This window comes from Numenius arquata, chromosome 6, assembly GCF_964106895.1.
Source record: "Numenius arquata chromosome 6, bNumArq3.hap1.1, whole genome shotgun sequence".
NCBI lineage: Eukaryota > Metazoa > Chordata > Aves > Charadriiformes > Scolopacidae > Numenius > Numenius arquata.
In genome coordinates this window covers 40,406,536-40,432,163 of record NC_133581.1, presented here as the reverse complement: position 1 = coordinate 40,432,163, position 25,628 = coordinate 40,406,536, and the positions used below count along the sequence as shown (strand labels likewise).

The 25,628-nt window shown below is 37.2% G+C and overlaps 2 protein-coding genes across 36 annotated transcripts in view; one reads left to right on the top strand and one right to left on the bottom strand.

The window, feature by feature from the left end:
* The window catches only part of MADD (MAP kinase activating death domain), a 60,299-nt gene extending 56,430 nt beyond the window's left edge, over positions 1-3,869 (top strand). For 34 of the 35 annotated variants that reach the window (XM_074149885.1, XM_074149898.1, XM_074149897.1 and 31 more), the window contains 2 exons: positions 560-606; positions 2,336-3,869. In XM_074149885.1, coding sequence (XP_074005986.1) covers positions 560-606; positions 2,336-2,443 — 155 coding nt within the window. In that variant the 3' untranslated portion in view covers positions 2,444-3,869. The remainder of the gene's footprint in view (positions 1-559; positions 607-2,335) is intronic. The other variant, XM_074149896.1, reaches the window with a different exon arrangement.
* A 9,373-nt stretch (positions 3,870-13,242) lies between these two features.
* Positions 13,243-25,628, bottom strand: part of MYBPC3 (myosin binding protein C3) — a 65,449-nt gene continuing 53,063 nt past the window's right edge. Inside the window, exons 30-35 of the mRNA XM_074148615.1 lie at positions 20,657-20,796; positions 19,714-19,873; positions 19,014-19,150; positions 16,314-16,500; positions 15,139-15,181; positions 13,243-14,618 (exon numbers count right to left, since the gene is read on the bottom strand). Coding sequence (XP_074004716.1) covers positions 15,171-15,181; positions 16,314-16,500; positions 19,014-19,150; positions 19,714-19,873; positions 20,657-20,796 — 635 coding nt within the window. The 3' untranslated portion in view covers positions 13,243-14,618; positions 15,139-15,170. The remainder of the gene's footprint in view (positions 14,619-15,138; positions 15,182-16,313; positions 16,501-19,013; positions 19,151-19,713; positions 19,874-20,656; positions 20,797-25,628) is intronic.

Genomic DNA, 25,628 nt, shown 5'->3' with positions numbered 1-25,628 from the left:
CCCCTGTTTCTCAGGCCTTAGTGTAACTGCCAACTCCAAGAAAAGAATCCTTTTTTTGATGGATTCCACTAACTTTCTAGTGTGTCCAGCAGTTATTTTGAGATCTGTTATTCAGCAGAGGATTCAAACAACTAAAGGACATAATCCTTGGGAATCACATACTGACAAGTTCCTGTGGAATTACTGGTTTATGTTTTAACATAGTAGACATTAGGCATATTTTGTCATTAATTTTGCTGTCTAGCAGTAATAAGGAGTATGAGAAAAGCCAGAGTCTCTAAGAACTATCAGATATCTACTGTGGTTTTCCAAACAGAGGCAGTGTTTTTGCCAAGCTGAGTAATTTATTATTACATTACCAGTATCTTCAGGAACATATGTAATGTAAACAAAGAGAAGGAAAAGTATCTAGAAGTGAGGGATAGTGAGGTGCCCTGTACCTGCACCTGCTGTCTGTGTGCATCCCTTCCCTTTCCCATGGGAACATTGTGCTATTTATTTCCCCTTTTCCTCTCGTTTTTTGAACTTTTTGTTTTGTCTCTTGCCCGTCCGGTTTTAGTTCCTGAAACTAAAGAAGTGGTGAGCCACAAGTACAAGACGCCAATGGTGAGTCAACTGTGATGCCTTCTGGTAGTTCTTTAGAGGGTGTATCATTACATTTTCATGTGGCAATAAGAATTACATTGAGATTGCAGGATTTGCAATGCTAATGCTGCAGTGAAACACCGGCTGCTCTTTCATGATAGTTTTCCTTAAAGGAAGACAACAAAACTTGGTGATGGTTGTTTCTATGAAACTAGAGGAACTCACAGGTAGTGCAGAAAGCATGGTCTCTTTTGTTAAGATAAAGATGCAAGGTAACTGGTTTGCCGTGAACTTTAGCACAATAAGAGCTAGTGAAAGTGTTAAATTTAAGACAGTGTAGAACACAATCCACCGGACAGCTGGAAAGGGAGACTAGTTCCTGGATATAAAATGATTGCTGACTGAGTTTATGAAAAAATCCCATTTCCTCATGAAAGTGAGCAGTGAGATACAGGAGAAGAGTGTAAGTATTGATCTCTGTCATATAGGTGAGTTATTGCTGTGGTTTAGTGTTCAGTTTTTATAACATTTTTTTGAACACCAGCAGTTGCTAATGATGCTTTTAGCGCTTTCACAGATAGTAGTTCAGTGATCAGGCTTATGAGGAAGAAATAGAAGCCAAAAATTATCATTAGAACTGCAATTTCTTCAGTTATTTTATGTCTGAAGTGCAGTGTGTACATTTGGTGATTGCATGGAAACTCACGATCCTTCAGGAGGAGAGAGAAAAATTACTTAAAGCAGCTAAGAATGTTTTGAAAACAAAATGCTTATACTATATGTAATTTAAGAAGCAGATAGCCATATCTTTTAATAAGAAAAACCTGTTTAATGAAAATTAATTATATTTTCCACAAGTGTTTTAGCTTGTACTATAATACAACAGAACATGTTTTTATGCTTATTACTTTTACAAAGATTATAAATGTCAATTTACAGAACAAGAACTTTTAAAATCACCAGACTAGCCAGTAATAGAACTAGGAGATAAACTAAGTCTAAGTCTTACCTTCAATGAATTGCGCTGCCAGTCGCATGCTAAAAGAGGGTTTTTCTGTTAAGTAATAGCATTAGCAAGATTTACAATTATTGCTTTCAACTGATAAAATGTGCTATATGAAACCCCCTCTGCTTTAAGGTAGCGGAAAATTGCTTGGTATTCATACGAAACACGCGATGTTGGGTTGTGGGGATTTTTAATTTAAACAAAAAAAGAAAAGCTTGTATTATCCATGGATTTCATAGTGTTGGTTAAAAATGACACGGATTACTAGTCCTTGTACTACGGAGCATAAAAAGATAGTTGTGAATAAGGAAGAATACCACCATCTCACAAGTCAAGGTACAGTATTGGATGTTAAGTTTTAGTCTTTTTAATTAGTTCTTTTAACCCCTCCCAGCAAATTTCTTGTAGCTTCATACAACAGACCAAAAGCAAATATGTAGGATGTTTTCTAAAAAGCCAGCTGGCCAGCTTTCTACCTTAGCATACTGCTCTTAAAAATTACTAGAATCATACATCGAGCAACTGATGTTTTTATCCCAAAAAAGGTTTTCATTTGTTATAAGGCTTTTCTTATTTATCAATCTCAGTTAGAAGGTAGTATGGGAGAGTTTTTCCTGATTTTGTCTGTAGCCAGAGTAGTTGTCCCATGAAGGAAGACATGCAGCAAAATACAAAGCGTGCAGTGGAATTTGTAAAACACTAAATTACCTGATTTTCATTATCTCCTTTTCTAAATTCTTGTAGGCTCACGAAATCTGCTACTCCGTGCTGTGTCTCTTCTCTTACGTGGCTGCCATTCGTGGAAAAGAGGCAGAAAACAAAAGCAAACCACCTCGACCAGTTTCCAGTTGATTATCATATTGGGAAATACCTACCCTTTGGCACATTGACGTGCAGTACTCCCATTTTTACTGCAGTTCCTGGAGCTCACTTTACTGTCTTCTATGAGAACTTGATTATTTATGTATGACCCTGCAAGTCTTTCCCCATAGAAAAACCTAAGACTTCACTGCTCAGTCTCCTTCTGAATTCATCCTTAATGAAGTTTTTATATGAGCTGTTCATCAGACAGTTTTGAGCATCAGCATCCAGCTATGAGTGACCTACTCTGGCCATTCCTTGGAATTCCTTTTTTCTTAATGTGACTAACAGCTTGAATTCGTTTGGTTTTTGATTTCTAGTGGTACTTGTTACAGATGAATCACTTTACAGCTGCAGGCTTCTGCTTTCAGATTCTCTGGTATGTGCACAGTGGAAGCACTCTGGTCCTGCATCTTATTTACATGTAGTGTTTTTGTTGTTTTCCTTCTGTGTTGTTCACTTTTACCCACCAACATGGAGTTCTTGTCACACAGTTCTTCAGACCCTTTTGGTAGAGATGAACAATTTAGCTACATAGTCTTAAAATATTACGTGACAGTTGAAATTTGGCTATTAAATCGGTCCATCTGTGGAGATGACTGCTTCTCAAGCGGGCAAAGAAGTGGAGAGAGAAACTTTGAAGGCACTATATTTGAAAAACCCTGACACCTCATGGACTGTGTGGATTTTCAAATGAAAGTTTAGGCAAGGCTTGTAGATAACCCAGCAGTAGAGTTAAGAGATGCAGATCAGCACTACCTAAAGCAGTTAATCACAAGGATTAGAAAATGAATAAGGAAATGTAAAACTTGGATACATTATTGGCAGAAGCAAATGGCAGACCCATGTCTTTTTGGGTCTGAAACTATACTCTACAGAAGGTTATTTCTATAGCAGTCTGCAGAACGTGTTCAGAAGCCCAAAGGATTATGTTCTCTCCCAATCTTTTTAAGCTATTGCTTTCTTTCAGTCTGTATCTGTGTATCAAGGAATCTTGCAAATACTGTGTTAATGTATAATGAAACTCCTGCTGTTAAAACTATCCATCACATTCCTTGTTTTAAGTAGGCCGAATATGAATGTTTTTTGCATCCTGTTTTGTTCCTGAACTGTACTGCGCTTGTCTGGAAAGCTCTTAGGATGCTGGGAGGAGAGACTGTCTAGAGAAAATAATGTTACATGTAAAATATCTGGAAAAAACGTTCCGATGCAAACTGATGTATTGTATGTTTTGACATAGAATTCTGAGTAAATGCACCCAGAAATAACCCTGTTTTGGCTTGGTCAGGGTATCTACCGGTTTGAATGGAATACTCTAGTAATGGGTGAGGAAATGATGTAAATATTATAGTACCACATCTATTTATAGAAACTGTACAGCTGTCTGAATGTGAAAATAAAATGTCATTCAACCAGCAATTGGTTTTCATCCTCCTGTGCTTTTCTATTGATGCAGCTTATTCTGAAATTAATGTAATTATATACAAAATACATCATACAGCTATGACATAACGAAAAAGAGAAGACTATAAATGGAAAATCTACATTTCTTTCCATATAAGCAGGAAAGTAGTTTTTGGTTTTTTTTCTTCTATCATAACATCCATGTAATTTGTTGGTTTTTTTTAAAAAACTCTTCGAAAAAGATCACTAGGGAAAACAGACACATCTGAAATGTAATTTTTTTTTTCTTGTACACATGCAGATAGAAGCAACATGTAAAGGATTTTTCTCCTTTCCTAATATAAAGGCAAAACTGAAATTGCAAACCCTGAAATTAGCCTGTTTTGTTTGTTTTTTCTGAGACTACAAATTTCCTTGCAGCAATATCTGAGTTTTTAGCAACTGTAGTATTCTCGATACTACTAAATTACAACTGAGACTGAGATCACTTTGCTCTACAATAGATGTTCCGTTTACTGCAATACTGGGTCCCACTTAGGTATACAATATTAATTTTTAAATTGTAAAGATTATTTTAATAGGCCTATTAACATGTTCAAACCAGTTAGCTTAAAATTATAAGAGGAAGATTAGAGTTTAAAATAATAAAATGTACAGTATCACTTACTATATACAGCTCTTCTTTTTTTCCCCCTGTAGAAGCTGTATTTTTGCAAGTCTATTTATCTGTGACTTAAAATTAAAAATTACGTAGTGCTGTACACTCTAGACTGCTGAGAAACTTCAGTCCAGACTAAGACTTTCAAAGGGCCTGATAACAAAAATCGCCCTCTCTCCATTTTGACAGATTTTTTTTTTTTTTTTTTTTTTTAAAGAACAGGTGCGGCTAAATAGTTATGGCACTTACTGTTCAGTGGCAAGGAAGAATCAGTAACAGCCTCAGCAAGTGGACTGGCACCGGGCTTCTGCTCTTTAGGTGAGAGTAACTGACTTGGCTTCAAAATTGGAGAACTTTTTGAAATGTACAAAATCTTTCTTGTACTTGATGACGGTGACTTGGCAGGTGTTCTGCTAACTGTGGGAATGTAGCGTACTCATCTGAGACAAAGGCATGCCATGCAGTGTTTCCACTATTAAATATACGGTGCTATTCTCTGGATCCCTAATGCAGATCTGAAGGTTGGATTTAAAATTGGTGTAAAAGCATAAGTCTTTTGGAATGCAGTCTTCCTTCCTTTCCACCTTCACTTCGTCACTCCTAAACATTGAGAGGTACATAAACTTTAACTTGGAGGAAAAAAAAAAAAATATTAGTGATTTGCATGTGTTTTGTCATGCCCAGCTTAGTTTGATCTTTAGGTAAGAATTCCTTAGCATAATAAGAACTTAGAGGCTTCTAAACCTTCCAGAACCAAATGGAAGAACAATTGAGAATAATTAGTAATAATAAATTAGTGCTAGAAGATTCTTAGAACAAAATGAATAATCTTTCTTTTTTTACCACTAGGAGGAGCCTGTGTCTTAGTTTTTAAGTATTTCAAGATGACAACCACTTTAACACTTGTGATATTTCCAAGGCACTTACACAAATGGGACAAAGATTCATGAACTTGCCTCAGAATGTAAGGTACTTGCTTACCCTGAACAAGTTTGGTTTTCTGCTACAATTGCTTGCTTGCGGAAGTTGTTTTTCAAAATGACCATTAAGTGTTCTCTGCAAACACTGGGGTTTGTGACTATAGTCTTTCCAGCAGTTCTCAAAGTGGAACCAAAGTTACTAATTTATCTGTCTTCTGGATCGTGTATCTTCACTGTGATGTTCCAAATAAATGCCCTTGTTTTGTTTGTGAATGCAGTGTCAGTTTCTAATATGAGTGGGTCCACATCTCCCTGGGGAAGTGGTGGATTCCCCAGCAGTGGACACTTTTAAGATTGCGCTGGGCCATCTTGGCGAGACTGTGCTTTTGCTGAGAAACTTTGGACCAGATGATCCTTGGGAGTCCCTTCCAACCTGGTATTCTATGATTTTAAAGGTTAAAGGTTTTAACATCAACAAGTGTCTCAAAAATGGTACTTACTGTTATTTATTAAAGGTATCTCTTGGAAAATCTTTGAAGGTGTCTGTTGAAGGAAGGAGTTCATTACTTTAAGAAAACTATTGTAAAAACTTCCTAAACCCTGATTCCTAGCATTAGATAGTCCCCACCTTCCTACTTCGACACTTTGAGGCCAGTACTTTGTAAGGTAAAATGTTCTTCTGGCATTAAAAAGCTAAATTGCTAGTAATTGTAAATCATGAAGAATTTTGATTCCAGTTGAAGTTCTTAGTGATCAAAGTGGACGGAAAAATGTGCCTGTGAGCTACACCTTCCTTAGTAATTTTATGTTGCAAAGATATTCAAGATATTTCTAGAATCATGTGGCTTATGCTGGAGGAAGGCTTTTGATTCTCACAGAGTGTATTGTTAAGAAGGAAGCAGCTGCCTAAAATGGGAACAAACCAGTTGCCCTTGTGCCAGACATGGGCTCCCGCTACCACTGAATTCAGAACTAAACAGAAAATAGAAGCTAAGCTGCTCACAAAGAGCAATATTTACATCCCAGCTCCCTTTGCCAAATGGATGAAAGTCAGAGGCTCTTGCCTCTGAGGCGAGATATTCCTTCTGTGAGAAAAATGGCTTCTGCCCAACTCTCACTCCAGTGGTATTTAGGAACTCCAAGTCACTGCTCTTAGACAAGCCAGATTTCAGTGAAAGCCAACATCTCCTAGCTCCTAAAGAAGTGGGAATTAGGACCAAGAAGCAGCAGCCTTGTGCAAAGGACCTTGCCAGACAAAAGGCAATGCCAAAGAGCCTCTTGTTCTTCCAAAAATCACAATTCAGCCAGAGGCATCTGCTTCTCAGAAGGGCAAGACATTTCCAAACAGCTCAGTACTTTGCTTCTGCTAGCAGCAATGGCTTCATGTACAGTCATACCCTGCAACGCTCTCGTCAGATGTTCAGTGTGAGCAACAGCTTTGATTCCTACAGGCATTCCCAGTGTGGCTATTTCACTAAAACAGAAATGCGATGGTGCTTTAAATAATAGTGGGTATGTGATTTCTCTTTCCACTGCTGTATCTGAAGGTTTGAAAGCTTAGTGTTGATGACAAATGAGGTTTGAGTGCAGTTGAGTACAAACCAGACTTATAGAGAACCTTTTATCAAGGTTAGTAAAATCTTATTTTCTGTTTACATGTGTACACTGTTTTGAAAATTCTGTGGCCTAGTAGTTATAGCATTGACTAATTTCGTTTTAAAGCATCAGTCCAACAAAGAATCATATAGATATATATATAACAGCCAAGGGCAAACAGTCCTGCTTCTATTTGTAACAGTTACTATAGTGATAAACGTGGTTTAGGAACCTACATAGAAATCCCCTTCTCCCAAAATAGCTATGCATAAAAAGGAACAAACGGTGGCAGGAAAAACACCAGTAAAACTCTAAACAGTTGCTTCCTTCAAGTATACAAAAACGCTAGTTCTGTATTTCCATTCCTTCCACTCTTTTTGGCCTTTAACTCCAGTGGATGCTAGTCTATCCACAGTGTTCTGGGTATCCAAGTGCTCTCTTCAGCCCTTTTTATCTGTCTCCCTGCTTGGATTCCTCACTGTTTCCTCACAATTTCTCAGCCTACGCTCTCTTCAGCCAGTCAGGCTCAGTTCTGCACCTCAATTTCTCATCAGATGTCTCCATCTGTTTTCCTTAGTGTTTTTTCATCCGTTCTTCTCGCTTCTCTGACCATCATCGTCTCCAGCCTCGTTGCCCAAACAGCTCAGACCTATGCTCTTCCCCAGTCTCCTGCTCAACCAGTCTCTGCCCCTCTTCCAGCTCCCAGTCACTGTCATCTTCCTGTCTCCTGTTCTTATTAAGCTCTCTGCCATCTTCTTTCACCCCTCAGCCTCATTCCACTCTTACTCCCTTTGCATTTAAATTGAATTATTTTTGGTACAGTGCTGAAGAGTGAACAGAAAAAATTTCCAGTCTTTGTTCTGTGATAGCTTCCAGCAGCAGTTCTTCCCTACACTCCGTGTTAGAAATGGTTCAACCATTTAATCTGATATTAAAAATAAATTTGTCTAAACCAGACTTGTAACCTAACAAATTCTCTAAATTGTTAAAAGTTTTTCAGTCCTGTAGGAAACAAAAAAGCATAAGAGGAAATAGCATGCTTTGTAAATATGTAGTACTGTTAGCCCCCCCCTTATAGCAGTGAGGAAGAACAAGTCCTGTTTCCAGGCAGAAATTTTTGAGGACTTTCCAATGATCGAAATCGACTGTACTTGGGGTTTTTTTAAGGTATATACATGAACTGACCTACAGAGTAGAAGAAGAGCCTGGAATTTCGGGCATTTTTTTTCCCGGGTTTTGTATATGAAAAGCAATAAACAAAAGCTGTCTTTAAAGACTTATATTAGTAACTAGAATTTTCGTGATCATACTTTCCTGGAGTAGATCTGGATTACTGGGGCAATGATTAGCATTATGACAGATACCAAGCAAATGCAACCTTACTGAAGGTTAAATTACTTTCATTCACAACCTGGGTTCCTACATTTGTGTCCCACACTTTATACTTCCAAGAAAACAATGAAAACTATGTATGATATTCTTTATGTTTGTTAAATAAACAATAATGAATATAAAATGACAGTCAGATGATTATCCATGGTGAAGAGGACACGCTTACCACTTTTTTTCCCCTACCTTTAATAAATTTCCATACATTTTCATATCCACTGATATTTTATATATAGTGGATTAGTCACTGTTTTGGATTATTTGTCTTCTGTAAAGCTATCCTAATACAGAATTATGACTGAAATGTGTTCATAGCTATGACAGTTATCTGTGGTTTTAGGGCTGCCTATTGTCAACATTTCTGTCTGGCACAGAAAGCAAGATGCTAGACTATTTTTTCCATATCAGGACCTAATAAATGAAGCTGTTCTTATCTGTTTCTTTTAAACTTTCACCAGCTCATCTTGTTTTATGATGTGTTCCTTATGCAGACTGCTGTAGGGACCTTGCCCAAAGACAAGTAAAGGGTATCTCACTGACAGCTTTTGTTTCCCTAAAATAGAGTTCTGTGGTTGGGAAGCACTTGAAAGGTATCAGTGGGGCTATTTTTAATCTCAGCAGACTGTTCTTACAAAATTAATTCGTAAAGAGAAAAGAATGGCTTGTATTTCTAAACTTGCTCCAAGATGATATGTTAGTGACAAACCTTTCTCCTAAACACGTATAAGGATTTCATTTCAAAGAAATTCTGTGATAAAAAGCAACATAAATGACTTTTCTGATTTCCAGAAATGTCTTTTCCTTTGCTGCTCTCATTTGAATGGCCATTGTATGATTGAATTAAGGAAAAAATGCGATGAACTAGTATTTTCTTGTGGTTTTACTAATTTCTACTCAATTGTATATCTCCCTTGGAATAGCTAGCACAGTAATCCTTTCTTAGGAGGAATTAAACCTGCAGGTGAGGTGTGCTGAAGCTGTCTTAAATACCTGCCTTGCCCTGCACTGAAAAGCTTTATTACAGTAGTATATGGGAACCTCTTGACCTCTCACTGCTATTTTCAACAAGTAGAATTCAATTTTTATATATCATTTTATGCAATAAGCTTAGGCAAATATGAAAAAGCCAATAAAGACAACTGTTCCCTCTTGTAGATGGAAGAGGAAGATAAATTCATGACAGGTAAGGCATTTTATGCCATTTTAAACATTCTGTTGAGACAACTTGAGCTCAATCCATTTAATTTGCATTTCACTCCAGTTTATCACTTAAGTATTGTAACTTAAGCAGCAAAGCAGGGGCACAGATCTTCAGCTTGTGCTAAAATCAGGTCATGCATTGACTGAAGTGCTCATCCCTACCGAAACAGTCCATCAAAGACAATGCTCAGAGTTTACAGGCTACTAAGGAAAGTGACGTTTTTCTAAACATGCTACACGCAAGTAGTTTTCTTTGTGTTACTTTAATTTCTGCCTTGTTATAACAATGAGTATTGATAAGTGTGGTTAATCCTAACTTGAGTATCTACATAAAATGGGTCAGTACCTAATCTGCAACAACATACTCACATTGATGGAAACATAGCTTCTTATTAACCTCCCTTGGTCACATGAGGATCCACCTGCATTGAGGGTATTATAAAAATCTATTTAGTAATTGGCACACTTTCTCATGAATAGCACTAGTACTAGAGCATATACCTGGATTTACAGTGGCTTGGGGACAAAATACTACATGCAGTTTTACTAACCAGTCAGAAATCTAATGCTCAGGAAAGAAAACAATGAGCATGTTTATTCTGCAGCCGTTACCATGGATATGCCTGCTAGTTTTAAACTAAGTCATGTATTTATGCTAGCAGAATACAAAATAGGCTGCAACCTGAGAAGCTCCATCAAATGCAGTCACTTCAGTGTGGACATACGTCTTACTCTCTCCTTTAGCTCCAACTGATCCGCTTCTCATTTGTTAACAGGAGGAATTAATTATGTCTGAGGGGGACCATCGGTAAATTCACACACACCCTTCAACAGCTTCTGTGTAAGCCCACCGAGTGAAAACTGGAAGAGGAACGGGCCGAAACCCAGCACGCTTTACCTTAATTCTCTGTGCTCACCCCACAATCCGAAGTCATTTTGTTCAGGCTCCACAGACCTGGGCCGTAACCCCTCAGACCAAAGCCCGGTAAGCGGCTGGAGGAGCTCCACGTGCTGAGGGGAGGTAGCGCCGCGGCGCGAGCCGGCCGTTAGGGGCGCCCTAACGGCCGCCAGGCCGGCGCGTGGCACTCACGTGCCCCCTCGGGCGGGAAACGGCGTGAGGGGGCGCCGCCATTTTGTAGCGCCGGCTACACCTTCACCTCAGGGTACGGCCCTCGGGCTTCCCCGTTACACCTCCATGTGCGCTATCCTGGGCCCTGATGGAGGCAAAACTTGTCAGCTCCGGGCAAGGGGAAGGCTGCCATCCGGCGTGGGGGTGCTGTGCCAACTGGCCAGTAGTAATGAGGGATCAGTACCTAATCAGCTCTCACCTGTGGGCTGTGTGTGGATTTTAAATTCTTCTCAACACCTGCTATAGCCCCTACCCAAAATTCAGGTGTTGGCATTTAAGGCACACCCCCCCACACCCTTCTCATTACTCCTTTGAAATTCAGTCTGAGAACATTGTGATGAGAAGCTCAATTTTGTATCTTTTAAGTACAATTTGGGTAAGGCTTTAAAATCAGATTAGTAAGAAAATAGTTGATGCGGGCTAGAAGGAGCTAATCTCTGAGAAGTTTACTCAATTTTAGAATTGCACTTGAAGAAAAGGATGCTTTTCTTAACGTGTTTTATGCTTTGGCTTTTGAATTTTTTTTTTTTCCTGGGTTTCATATGTTGGCTCTTTTTTTTTTTTCTTGCTATTTTACGAGGTTTTGGCCAACCACTAACTCCTTTTGCCATTATTTTTTGTTCATAGAACAACAGCTAGGATTTGAGCACTACTAGAGTCTCAAGTAACTAAAGGAAATGAGGAGTTGTGGTAAGACTTGATTGCATTTGACAGTTTAATTCTATCTTGTGGTTCTTATAAAGAGTATTAAGTGAAGCTTCCCGTTGCCAGGTTTGCTTACTTACAATATTTATACAGCAGTGCTGAAATACAGGATGAAACACAAAAGAATTGATGCTGAGCTAAAGTGTTAGCTGAGGGTTTAACTGGCTAGCAGGCAATGCCACACTGAGAGAACTGAGCTAGTAGGAGTACTTGTATGTTACTTCTTTTCTTAGTATTTTGGGGATAGTTGATGTAAGTGGTGCAAGTGAAGCGCTATTTCTGTGCTGTATAATATTGTGCCTTTACTATTGCTCTGCAATGTCCCTGTGTTTCAGCAAAGTCTTAGGGATGTTAATTTGAAGCATCTGAGTATCTATCCCCATTCCTGGTAAATGGTTACTAGTAATTTCTTTGAAGGAAAAGCATGTGCGCTGAACTGGCAGTAAGCAGGCTGAATTGATAAGTTATAAGTTAAAATTGTGGTAATATCAGAAGTTGAAGTCAATTTCATATCCAACTGGATAGAAATAGTAGGTCTGAAGAGGTTATGTTGTCTAAGTTACGTATGCTTCTCACATGGGAAAATCTTTCAGTTGAGCAATAACAGTTTTTTGTATCAGGAAAAACTACTGAAAGGACTTCAGTAGGACTGTTCTTGATAGTAGTTGCTGTCAGCTTTGAAAGGCACTTAATATGCTAAAAGTATGCTGAAAGAAAATGGTAATAAATAAGAATTACTTAACTTTATGGCCTATGTTAATAATGTTTTCACTATTGATTGTACCTTGCATACTTCTTTCTAACAGTATTTAACATCTACAAGGTAAGAATATTTGCCATGGCATTTAGACACAAGTCCATTTGATTTTTGCATCGGAGGAGATTCCACACAGGAAAAAAAAAAAAAAATTAAACCACTTTTTTTGTCAAGTAGTCTTTCAGTTGGGATGGGGAAAACTGTGAGATGCTTTGTTGTTAGCCTGCTACATCTGGGAGAAACTGCACACTTTACATAGTTTTAAACAGATTGGGGTGCAAGGATTTGGTTCACTCCTTGTCATTGAAAGTTTTGGAACTAAAACTAATTTGTGTTTTTCATGTAGAAGCACAGCATTATCTTAGAAGGCCCTATAAAATTAGTTTCTAACTATCTGGTGTTACCCTGCATGAAGTTCTTCCAGAAGTGGTATCTCAAAACAAGTTTTTGAGGAGGTATTTTTATGATTGTCATTAGTATAAGGACTTCCAAACAGTAGAAAGTAAATTTGTGAGCACTGGAAATTATTTTTTTTAATATATATATGGTAGAATTTCATACTTGAAGACAGTTTGAACAATGAAATTTCATGAAAAAATGTTTGACTAACGGCTAGTGAAAGCATCAGTTTGCAGTATACTGCTTTTCACAGCTGAGAGGTGAAATAAATGTTCACTTGCGAAAGCATTGCTCTTCCAAAAAACATTGTACTCATGTTGAATTGCTAAGAATTGAGCAGAAAATGCCATTTTCTTAGTGATTTATTTTCGTACTCTTTCAGTATTGTATCCTATTATAGCATGAAAGTCTAGTCTCTTCATGAAACGCCTTTCTGATAATAGAATGTATTTGGTATAGCACCTAATTCTTCACTGGGTAAGTTGCCTTTTGTAATGATCCTCTCAGTCCACTGCATTCTGGTCTTAGGTTCTTTATAATGTAGAACATCTCTGACTTGTATTTGTGGTATGTGCCTTATTTTTTAAACAATAGTGTTGCTTGGAAAATGAAAGTTCAAAACCATGTAAACTTGTTTGTGTATTTTTCATCACTTTTTATTTATTTGTTGGATAATAATAATGTGCAACAGACAAATGTTAACTTTGGATAAATTGACTTTGGTTTTAGAGGAGTACCTGTCTTTGTTCTGATACCATAACAAAATAATCAAAATACACATCTCACTACCATTAGTGTTTTTATTGTGAAGACATATTTGCTTGTTTAGTACAGCTAATATACTGTCAGACATGCTTTGCCTTCTCAACTGACGTGTTGGAGGCAGGGGAGTAGTATTACTTCAGTTCCTTTGTGTTGATTATTCCAAAAGGCAATGCTTCCTGGATTAATTTCGTCGTCCCACCTTCTCTTGTACTGTGATCACGAAAAAGTGCTTTCCAGCCAGAAGCTACTAACAGCTACTGCAGGTCCAAAAAAAACCCCACCATAAATACTATTCAAACTAGTAGGTGAGAAGCCAGAAATGCTGTTGTGTCAGTCGATTAGACAAAATTAGCTGCAAAAATATATACATACCATTCGTAGACTTTCAAAAGCATTCAGTAATATTTGATGAAAGTAAGTTATTGCATTCATCACGAGCTTTTTGTTTTGAAATTTTTTATTTATGTGCAAATAATCTTCCTGGCTACATCTTTCACTTTTTCATCTGATGTACAAGATTGTCTCTGTAGATTAGTATGATGTCTGTGATTGGTTGCATAAACATCTAATAGCTGGAAGTCTATGCTTGTGTCAGTTTACAAGCTAGAAAAGCCTGTAGTGAGTAATTATAAAAGAAACTATTTTCTATATAAAGCAGAACCTACTGTTCAGAGATCCCAAAGTGATGTGTTTTGGATGTGATTCTGCAAAGATCTCCAAGAACATAGAGGTGGATATTCAAGCACTGATAGTAAAAGTAGTAGGAATGAAAGTTACTTTCTATTGTGCAGAGATGAGTATAATGAAAGGTGATTAAACATTACAAATAATTTTAGTGTTTCATTGTTCTGAAGTACTTGTTTCTTACAAAGAATATCAGAATTCTGAGAAGAGAAAATGGAGATAACTGTAGAAGTGGGGAATTTGTTCAGACATCAGGAACAGACTGGGTTTGCACATAAGTGTAGAACTTGGGGTTTTTTCAGACATATTTATGTAACGTTTTATCTTGATTTCCCTAAATTTCTTGACATGGTGAAGGGAGTAATGTAACTAAAACAGATGTATGAAAAGAGGAAATATTGTCTGAAAATATGCTGAGTAAGCAGGACACTACAAAACACTGCTGCCTCCTAGTACACATATATAAAGTGACGTTTAAGATGAGCATGACTCCCAAATGTAACTGAAATTTTCCTTCATTAGTTTTTTCAATTTTCTTCTTTTCAAGTTCCATTCCAGTCCTGAGACAGAGAATAGGGAGAAGAATTTATTGTCAAATATATTACTTGATTGTTTATTATAGCTATTTCACTTTTTTAAAGTCTAAAATGTACATTATACTTCTAGATGCATTGTATTTCGAACTCTGCTGGCTTGGTTAAAGTAATGTGGGTTGATGCTAATTAGCTCTATATTAATAAATCAGTCTCGTAAAGGAAGTGCTTGTAGTGCGTTAAGAAAAAAAAGTCAACGAAGTATTATATTATTCTTACAGATTTTTTTATACTGGCATGGCCTGTTGAAGGTTGAGACCCATGAAATCCTGACTTTAAAATAAACCAAATAAATTACTTTGCAGGACTGTGGTCTTAGCGTGTTTTTTGAAAAAACAAACAGAAATAAAACCGAGCACACCCACACCCCACCAACATTATAAAAATTCCATAAAGTCTATAACGTAAATATCTAATGACTGTTTAATCTTACATCTAACCAAGCAGCCCTTGCTGCTATAGCCAGCTGAATTATTTTGATTCATACCTTGACATGCAGTTAAGTTGAAATTCAGAGCTTTACTGAGGTGCTGGAGAATGGGGGGAGAAAAAAAAAAAAAGTAAGATATTATTAGGCATTGAAGGATGCTAATTTTAAATTGAGACTGGGTGCTGAAGGTGAAATATGGAAGCTTCATAGTAGTTGCTTTTGCCCAATGATTCCAAGGACTTTTAATATTCCTAAAGCAAGTTTCAGAAGATGATTAATCATAAACTTTGAAGCATGTTTCCACTGTACAGTATAGCACTGAACAGAAATACTTGAGCTAGCCATTGAACTGAAAGTAGTGTGTCTTCATAAGCTGCTGCATATATTAGCTGGACATTTCACAGTTGTTAGTCTGAGTTTATCATATTAATGCAGCTAAATCACTTGCTGCCAAGACCCCAGTGAGGGTGTTGGTGCCTAACACTGCAGGGTGTATTGCATACACATTCCTGATTTAGCACTGAGTAAAATACAGAACTCTGTGCTGTGTAGAAATATCTTCAGGCTTGCTGTGCTGAAGATGGATCTCCATCAATGCCTGTTATACAGATTTCACAGCTTTTTCTGGTTTTGACAAGCGTTTAAAGTGTTGCTACATAGGTTCGTATTGACAAATAGGTACATTAGTAGAGGATTCACCAAAAATATTTAGTAAGTATTTCTTACTGTGCTTTAAATGTGACTTTTTTTTCCTGGCCCTTTTGACAAACAAAATGTATTATCAATGTTTGAAAAATGTTTGTGATGTAGCATGCACTACCGTTTCTGTATGTCTAAGGGCTAATGACTTAATGTAAAACTTTCAATTAGAGAGTATGGCACAAAGGATAATAAAATTATCCAGAATGCAGTGTTTGTAGGTAGACCTCCATTCCAGTGTTAAGTATCTTTTCTAGAAATACTAAGTCAGAAGTGTGGTAATTGTCCACCTTCAGACCTATTTTACATAGTAAGTAACCTGATTCTGTCATAACAGTCTAGAATGAAAACCACAACCTTTCTGGTGAGTGTAATTATTGGTATACAACCAGAGAAGTGGTATACCACTATATACAGTTTACAACATATATACCATATGCAAAAACATATACTTTTTTTTTATCTGTCTGTTACTCATCTGTTGTTACTCTTCATTGCAGTATTAGTGTTATCCATAAGATTCATCTTATTACCTCTGACGTCCAGTCTGCACTCTATTTCAGCTTCACCACACTCGTTAACAGCTTTACAGGTGTAAAAGCCACCGTCAAATGGAGTGGGTTTCCGGATCTCCAGGGTCAACACACCCTGTTTACTGAACATGCGGTATTTGGCGTCCCCAGAGAGATCCATTTTGTTTTTGTACCAGAATATCTTTGGCTGAAGAACACAGAAGAAGAATTTTAAAATAAAAGGTAGAAAATGGAAGACTTAACCACTGATTTTTGCAGCTTTAATTTAGCCATCGAGGGGTTATGCATTAGGAGGGCCTGTATATTACACAGCAGCATTAATAATTTTTCAAGGAACCTCTCCTCATTCAGTACAAACTCATGAAAGTAATAATTCAAGTGTTCAGTATTTTCTTTAACTCTCAAGCAGCATGTAGAGAATGTAGGTCTGTACTCTATCGCAATTTCTAAAAAAACCCTACAAATTAATTCCTTCAGGAGTTATTTAATTGTCCTCATTAAAATATATTTGAATGCTTCAAGTATTGTACAGGAGGGGAATTAAACTGCACAGATTGCTAGAACAGAAGTGTCGTAAAGGTCTGTGGATATTGGGTGGTCAACTTGAGATGCCAAGGTTTAGGCTGGGAAAGGATTTCCTAAACCATTTACCATATCTTTTAGCAACTTCAGGAATTTCAAAAAGTTCCTGTTGGCTTCAGCTGAGCAATAAAGTGGTTGGCTCTGTACCGATTCAAGCCATTGCGGGTTTTTTTTCTGGTACCTGAAAATGTGCCTTGAATTTTTATAAATGAAATTTTGAAAATGAAAAATCTGATAAAGCAAACTGGTTTTGTTTATTTCAAGCTCGTTGGTATGTATAGCGAAGAAATAGGCTTTAAAGAGTAGAAGACCAAGCTCTGTATTCATTTGTTTTACTTAAAGAATTAACATCTTCTGTTTCTTCATCCATAAAAAAAACCCCAACAAACTACTGTATCGTTTTATAGACTGTGTTCACATCTATTGGATCGCTGTGTCTTTGAGCTGTGATGCACAATTCAGTGCATCCGAGTTGCCAGGCTTCATTTTCTTTAAGGATGTTAGCTGGATTTTTTTCCTGCCTCAAAATTTTTTGGCTTCTTTTTCTATAGCTCCTTTATCTTTCTGGGTATATGTCTTTTATTTCAACGCTGCCACCGGGGCGTGATTGTTGACTCTGCTTGAAGTGGTAACTTTTTCTTGCTGTACAGATCATATCTGAGGTATACTCAATGGCCTCTAGTTACTCAGAATTGGAAAGCTCTATCAACATAAGCCACTCTCTGTGGAAAAAGACCTGTTGCAGATTTCTGCAGTAGGTACAGAAATTTTTTGTTAAGGTTAATTTGGGCAATGTAAATGCAAAAATGTATCTGGAAAAGCTGCTTTAAGATTATGAGGGATACTGAAGGATGAGGACTGTTTGTTATCCTTTAGGCTAATGTGGAAGAAAGAGCTAGCATGCTTACATTCAAAAGTCTGGGACAACTGTATTTAACAAGTGTAAAATGCAAAGTATTTCTTCAAATCTTCTTAAAACCATGGAAACTGAATGAAGTGGATACAGATGCACAAAAAGATCAGTAACCCAAGAGGGAAAATCATTACTAACGCTGTCGTTTCATGATGAATCTAAGCTGCGGCAGCTACTGGAGGATGGATTTTTGCCTACAGTTGCTGGAATTTCTTTTATGATGCTCTTGTTATTTTGCAGCTATTTATGTGGGTATGCTTCCTTTTCATATTTGAGTTTTGTCTGGAACCCCTTCTTCATCCAATGAACTGCAGCAAATTATTGCATTAAGATCCTTTTTTTTTTTTTTGAGTTAATTTGAACTTTGAGCAATTATCTTACAATTGTGTAGCTGTCAGATCCTTGTGCAGTTGTGAGGAAGGGAGAGGAGCTGAAAATAAGCAGCCAGAAGGGGAAGGGAAAAGGGTGCTGCATTTTTTGTGAGTGTACTAATTTAAATTTATGACAAGGTTATGTCATAATATGGTAAATTCCTTCACTGCAGACAAAAAACCTATTTCCCTTTTTTTGAGAAACCTAAATTTAGGTCCTATCTGATACAGTTCTTACTGCTTGTTCCTGACCCCGACAAAAAAGTACATATTTTTGTACTCTTTGAAGAGACTTCAACAAATAGACTGAGAAAATATTATGATGAGATTTAAAAAAAGCCCCCAAACTTCACACACGACAGCAGGTCTTATGCTAGTTAATTTTGCAAAATAACTCAGACTCTCAAAGAATTATGTGGATGTATTGACGTAACAGAAAAACCGGTGTTCCTATGTATCATTTAGGTTAATGGAACAGTACATTACATTAGCTGCTGTTTTCTTGAAAGACTGGAGAGAACAAAATGTACATTGTGAGAAGATACTGTTGTTTACTTTCTTCAGTGAGTAGATTTTTAAGTACACGTGGTGCATTTTCAGTGGCATTGTGTTGGCATAAGCAATGGCTGTCCTGTCCTCTGCTTTACTTACTCCAATGCTTGCATCATGTGTTCTGGTTAAGCCTCAGTTATGAGTGAGGTGGGAGATAATTGGGTGACCTTTACTAAATATATTAAGTCACGTTACATTCCAATCACACTGAACTGGCATGAATTCTAAGGCAGCATCTTGGCATGTTACAAGAGTATCAATGACAATTGAGGTAATCTCTACCTTTGGGATTCCTCTTACAGCACAGCTGAGCGTGGTGTTGTATCCTGCAATCACAGAACGGTTCACTAAAGGGTGAGTGAATTTAGGAGGTTCGGAGAAGTCATGTTCTTTGTAACTTGGTGGCTTATAAGTGGTGCCTGCAGTTCAAAGAAACAAAATAGTAAGAGCTGTGTTTTCAATTCTGTTGACTTGTGTACAATCTATTTGTCATTTAATTTTCCTGCATGATTTAGAGAAGCTTCAAAGCTATGGCATTTATGATATAACAAATCTTTAAATTCACTTCACTCTAAAATACATATCATGTTTAATGCTTTAGTTAAAGGTCCTGGCAATCGTGGGTTTTCAGCTTCTGTTAAAAATACGAAAGCCATATGTCTGCAGGGGAAGTCTTCACCACAGACATCTTAAACTTTTAACCCCGGAATGTAAATATAACCCCCCAGTTGTATTATTTTCTTAAAATAATATAGTTTAAGAAGACTTTGTGATTAAATATTTTTGAACGGATCTTTGTGTTAGTTCAGGAGATCTGCCTAGGTAAGGGCTCCTGATCGTAAAATACTTCATAAGTGCTAGTTAGTAAGTAATGGAATATCTGTGGTGGTCCATCTAAGTAATACTGTATTTTTCCATTTACCAATGTATTACTTCTGGTACTTCGTGGCTTTTGTGATATTTGTTTTGAAAAACATGTTACCTGTTTTTTGGATATAGGCAGGATTTTTGGTTGTTGCAGCAGTTTCACTCAATCCACACAAATTTTCACTGAAGACTCGAAAAAAATACTCATTTCCCATAATCAGGTCTGACACTACACAGTTTGTGCGACGATAGTGATCAAAAACAGTATACCACTCCTGTAACAAGACTATACTGTTTAGAAAGATGCAGTGAGAGGTCAGACATGGTGCTAGTTTTGGTACAGAGAGATCCTTCTTGCTACAAGGAGAAGACAGGTAGACAGGTACTTAACACTAGCCTGCGAAATGAATATTATGTTGCTTTCCGGGAAGACCAGCTGATCTATTTTCTTACTTTTATTTTCTGGCTGGCATGACAGTTGTATGAATACTTGCATTTTGAGGGAAAAAAAACCAACAAAACAACACAAAAAATCTTCTTACTTTTTAGCCCTACTCGTATCTGGTGAACCTGATACAGGATGTGTCCTCAGAACATGACTACTTGATGGGGACTTCCAAAAGAAAGATGTTTTCCAGTTTGACAGGCACACATACCTCTCCCAGTATATACCCTAGTATGCCCAGCATTGGAGTTCAAGTCTAATTCTTCTTCCCTCCCCTTCAGTTTTTCCCTGCGTTTGTGAAAAATATAATTTCAAATAGAACACATAATCCTACCTTCTGAGTAGAGCTGTCTGTCTGGTCACCACCGGAGGTGAGACAGTCTGAGTCTCTCTTACATTTTCAACTGGGCATTTTACACAGCTCTACACTTAGCCTTTTGGTTCTTTTTAGATTCTATTCTTCAATGCTTAATTGCCTCTGATACGCTATAGGACACCTTGGGCACACGACTGAGGGTCATGAATTTAGCTGTTTTCCTCAAGTCTCTGTGTTCCCAGAGCAGGTAGTAGTTTGAACTCCATACAAAGTCACTGACTCGGTGCAATTTCTTACCATTGCCTTTTTGTCAGCTTTCTGGACTGTGTAGCCCAAAATCTGTGCATTGCCGTCATCTTGTGGAGGTGTCCACTCCAGGGCTGCATTAAATCCCCAGACATCCACAAGCTTTATATTCTGAGGAGGACCGGGCTTGTCTGCAGAGGAGACATGAAAAAAGCCCATAGCTTCTGGTTCAAGATCGAAGAGCTTTGCCATTTCCTCCCATGCAGGGAAAAAATAGAACTTGATAGCAATCTGTAATTGTTCTGTAGCAATACACTTCATTATTTGTGAAGTTGAAACTGTAAACTGGAAAGTTGGGAAATTTTCAAGTACCCTCTTAATACTTTTCTGGGAGGCCTGAAACCTACTGAGAGACAGCACAGTAGAATTAACAACACAAGAACCAGATGAACTCTTTCCTAAAATGGAATAAGAAATTTGGGTTGTTTGGATGGTTGTGATTAACTCTTTTACTATAGTTTTATTACTTTCTTTGTTACCTCAGTACAATTTCTCAGCCATTTAGATATACTGAGAGTAATATAAACAACAAAGGCAACTGGGTATATGTTTTTCTCAGCTAAGGAAGGCTGGCAATTTGGGGCTATACCTGATTGTTTTTCCTCTTGCCTCAGTGCTTGTTAGCTTGCCTACTAGTGACAATTCCTCTGTAATAACTAGAGGAAGAATAAACTTTTTTTCAAAGAGGTACAGAAATCTATGTCCATTTTGAGATACTTGGAGTTATATACTATAAAATGATAATTTTCTTTTTTCCTTCTTTTAAGGATCATTCATATTTATACTGATGCTGTTTAGTCAAATGCTGTAACATTTAAATTAGATTTATTAAGTAATGTTTCTGTATGTTTTGACTTGAAGCTGCTAATTTTTGGTTTTGATATGTTAGATTGTTGCTAACAGTTACAGGGCGTGTTGGGGAGATGATCATTAGGCCTTGGTAGACGGTCTTGAGATTTAGTGAAGGATAGTTCAAGGATCATTCTAGGTAGCTGAATGGAAATCGTCTCCCCTTTTCATGGCTAAGCTGGAAAAATGAAGAAAACGGTAGGAATATGATGGATATAGGTTTGAGATGAGCAAAGCACAAAGGAATGTAATTATAGATTGCTTGTAATTTAATTCCTTAAAGGATACGCAAACTAGTAATAAACCAGCCTTTGACTGTTGTTAGGGGAAGTGTGACTTTTTATGTCAAAGCATAATGTGCTGATTCTCTTTTCACTGGCATATTTTGGAATCAAAGACTGCTTTATAATTAGCTTTAACCCTTTTTGTCCTTCAAATAAACACCAGAGCCAGCTAGAACACTGCATGAAGTTCAATAAGGAATATGGAATGCATTGCTCTCATTCCATTTATTGTCCTCTTCCTCTCTTACATTAACATTTCAAAGAAAAAGCTGCCATCTTCTGTGTTTCTCAGCATCTACCAATTTCAAGTAAAACTTGCTTTCTTCCATGTTTCTGAAGTAGGAAATGGTAACGTGTTGTCAGTTGAACAGCATTGCCTATGAAGATATGGAAATGTATTTGTTGTTATATCAATTAATCTATTCTGATTTGAAGATAAGAATTTTGGTCACTACATGTGAATACCTGTGTGGATATGAAAACTGCAACAGTCTTGGCGGGCAAAGCTCTACAAGCCCTGAATAAGTGTATTAAAATCTAATAATAGACAGTTGTTGTGATGTTTAGCAATTTGTTAATTATTTTCAGGTCTACCTACTCTTATAACCCTCCACAGTATCTGCCTAGTTTTACAAGTGCTTTTCCTGTGAGCTTACCTACAGATACATTTACACAACAGTTGTTTTTTCTTTTAAAGGGATGCTTACACAATGATTTGTCAAAAACCGTGGACGTCTTAGTGATGGTAGTTGGTTTAAATCCTACAGGAAGAGATTGATAAATGGAAGAAAACCACAGTCTTAGGTGCAATGAAAAGAAAAAGTACGCTTTTTGGGGAGGCCTCACTGGACAGATATATTTGTAGCCTGTGCCTTATTGCTCCTAGTTACCTAAAAGCAATTATCTGGGAACCTTCTTTCAAAACTAAAAACAATGGGATGGCAGGTCATTTGTTAATTCAGTAATCTATTGGAAGAGCGAGACTTCAGGAATGTGTGTATATGTGTGTATTCTTATGTATGTGTTTATGTACATAGATATAGATACGATTTTGGGGGGGGACAATTTCGGAATATGACTTCATTAAGAACAGAAAAACATTTTAAGCCTTAACCTGCTATCAGATTAATGTGATAACAACTCAATGATGTATTAAATAATCCCTTTTTAATAAATTATTACGTCTACCCATGGTGGTATAGGTGGAGTAAAGAAGAGTGTACTGAAAGCCTCAATACTTGTCAGGCTTTGTGAAGGATAGTCTTACAAAAGGTAGAGATGAATAAATTTGCTAAATGGATTTTTATATTCCTGGGCTTTGTGGTTTGATGGGATAATGCAATCTGCAAGAATATATATTCAAAATTCCTTTGTATAATAGTCCTTTCTCGGTACTAACTGGTACATCTCTAGCTGGTAATTTGAACAGAGGATGGGAAAAGTTAATCCTAGTGAGGCATCTGTAGCAAATTATTTTCCTCTGTAGGGCACTGTGTTACAGTGGGGTTTTATATTCTGGGAAAATATTCTGCTGGCCTCAGCACAAGCTCGTCTGAGGATTTTTGCATGTCACTGATTCCTATAGAATGGGAAGACAAGACAAAGTATGAATGATCGTTAAAAAAGAAATTAACACTTACATTTTCAAATAATAAATAATGAGAACCATAAATAATTCCAGTTAAAAAAAAAAAAAAAAAACAAACCAAAAATATGGAACTGAGGTTTGCTTTGGTCAGTAGAAGGCACAGTGGAAGGTGCCATTCATCGATTCCTGTAGAGGGGGAAAAAGTTGAGGGTACCATATTTTTCAGAGATGGGAGATATTTTCTTTATCTAAGATCTTTCTATAAGTAATTGAAATATACTGTATTCCCATAGTAAGGCTATACCTGGCAGATTTCTAGAGTGAACGGCAACAATTGTTTTGGCAATAAGGGCAGATGATAGTAGTATCAGAAGTGTGTCTTCTTGTTTGGAACTAACAGGCAATTCATCATAGCAACAAAGCTTTTGGTTACGTGCATTGTTGCCTTACTCCAAAAAAGATAAAGGCTGAAGCTACAAGCATTACTCCTTCATCAAGTAGACGTTTGCCAAGGGAAGTTAGCTGATGAACAGACACCTCAAAAAATCACTGATTGATTTATTATGTCTCTGAAAGCAGAATTGGCTTTTCCATGAGCCATTCTACAGCACTTAAATCATTATTATTAGTATAGAAAGAGTGCCTGAGTCACCTCTATTTCTCTCCTGCCAAGAGAATATAGAATCTAGAGAGCAAAAAGTCCTGTTGACAGGATTGTAAAGAGGGAGTCCTGATGAAAGAGTGACAGAATCAAGAATCGGAGTAGATTCCTTGGTCGCAGAAGTATCTGCGTATGTTACAAACCCTTTCCCGTCTTGGCCAGGAATTAAATGAAATTTATGTATTCCCTTCCAGTTGAGCAAGCTGCTCAAGAAGTGAAAAGTTTAATACCTGTCCTCCAACTCTGACAGGTATTAATCTGTGTGATAAAATTAGTTGCTTTCTTTTCAGACATTCATTTTCTGTATGAAATAACTCTTTGACAATAGTACGTGTATGTGTTTGTATGCCTTTCTTCAGTACCAAACAATGGGCGGATGATACTTTGTACTATGCTGTAAGAGCAATGTGCTAGAATCTAGTCACTAACCAGTTTTAGAAAGGTATTTTGGTGTGTAGAGTGCGTTACTCCCCTTTATCCAAGTCCCTTGGGATCACTTTGTTTTAGCTGCCATTTACTTATTTTGCTGTTGCAGAACTGCAGCCATCCTCTTAAGCAGAAGCAGCTGGTGGTATTAAGACATATTTGCTCCAATTTGTTAGGCCTTTCTTGTTTGCTGTTGGCACCACTGCTTATCCATTCTGCCAACATTCTTTTATAAAACTTTAAGCAGAATACAGTCAGCATTACATCTTTAATTTCAAAGCATGAGGAGCTATGTTTAAATACTCTTTTTGTGCCAAAATACATATTCTAAAAAGGTATTGATACCTTGGAGGAAATTTGGGATGACAGTGTGAAAAAGTGCAGAAAGAGAAATGAAAGCAATTATCAAGAATGTTACATAGAGCTGTAATGAGGGGAAATAGAAGAGCTCTGGCTGAACATTAATGAAATCTGAGTAGGCAAGATCTCAGAATCTCTCTCGCAAAAGCCCAAGGGAAGTTACTGATACTTTGGCAGTGCATCCCTTTAAAATGACACTAGAAAAGAGACTAGAAATTGTATAATAGAGAGTAAGCCTTCACTAAGCCTCAAGCTACCTAGAGAGTCCTAACGGAGTAAGGCATTAAATGTGAATTTTCCAAATTCATAGGACTGCGACTTGTCATTTCTAATTCTCGGAACAGTGTATTAGTGCAGTGATTTTATCTTCACTGTCCTTATCTGCTCAAGAGACTCAATAAGAGTATATCCATTCCAGGTTCGTATTTCCTGCCTGGAGAACAATATGGCTATCGCAAAGAACACTAGAACTCTCAAATTCATTCTATCACTCTCAAAGTGATAGAAAGAAGGGTAATAAAGATGATCAAAGATACAGAAAGGCATCTTTTTGAAAATAAACAGAGTCTAAAACTTGAGAAAGTTAACTGAGGAGAGTGACTGAAGCCTGTAAAATATAAGTAGCATGCAAAACGTAAATAAATGATTATTCCTGTTTTTTTTTTTTTTTTTCTGGTACAAAGCTGGACATCAAATGAGATTATCAGGAGAGAGACTTAAACCAAAGAGGTAGTTGTACATGCTCTTAAACTGCAATTTCTTACAAAAGGGTATTTGGATTCTGAAACTAGATCT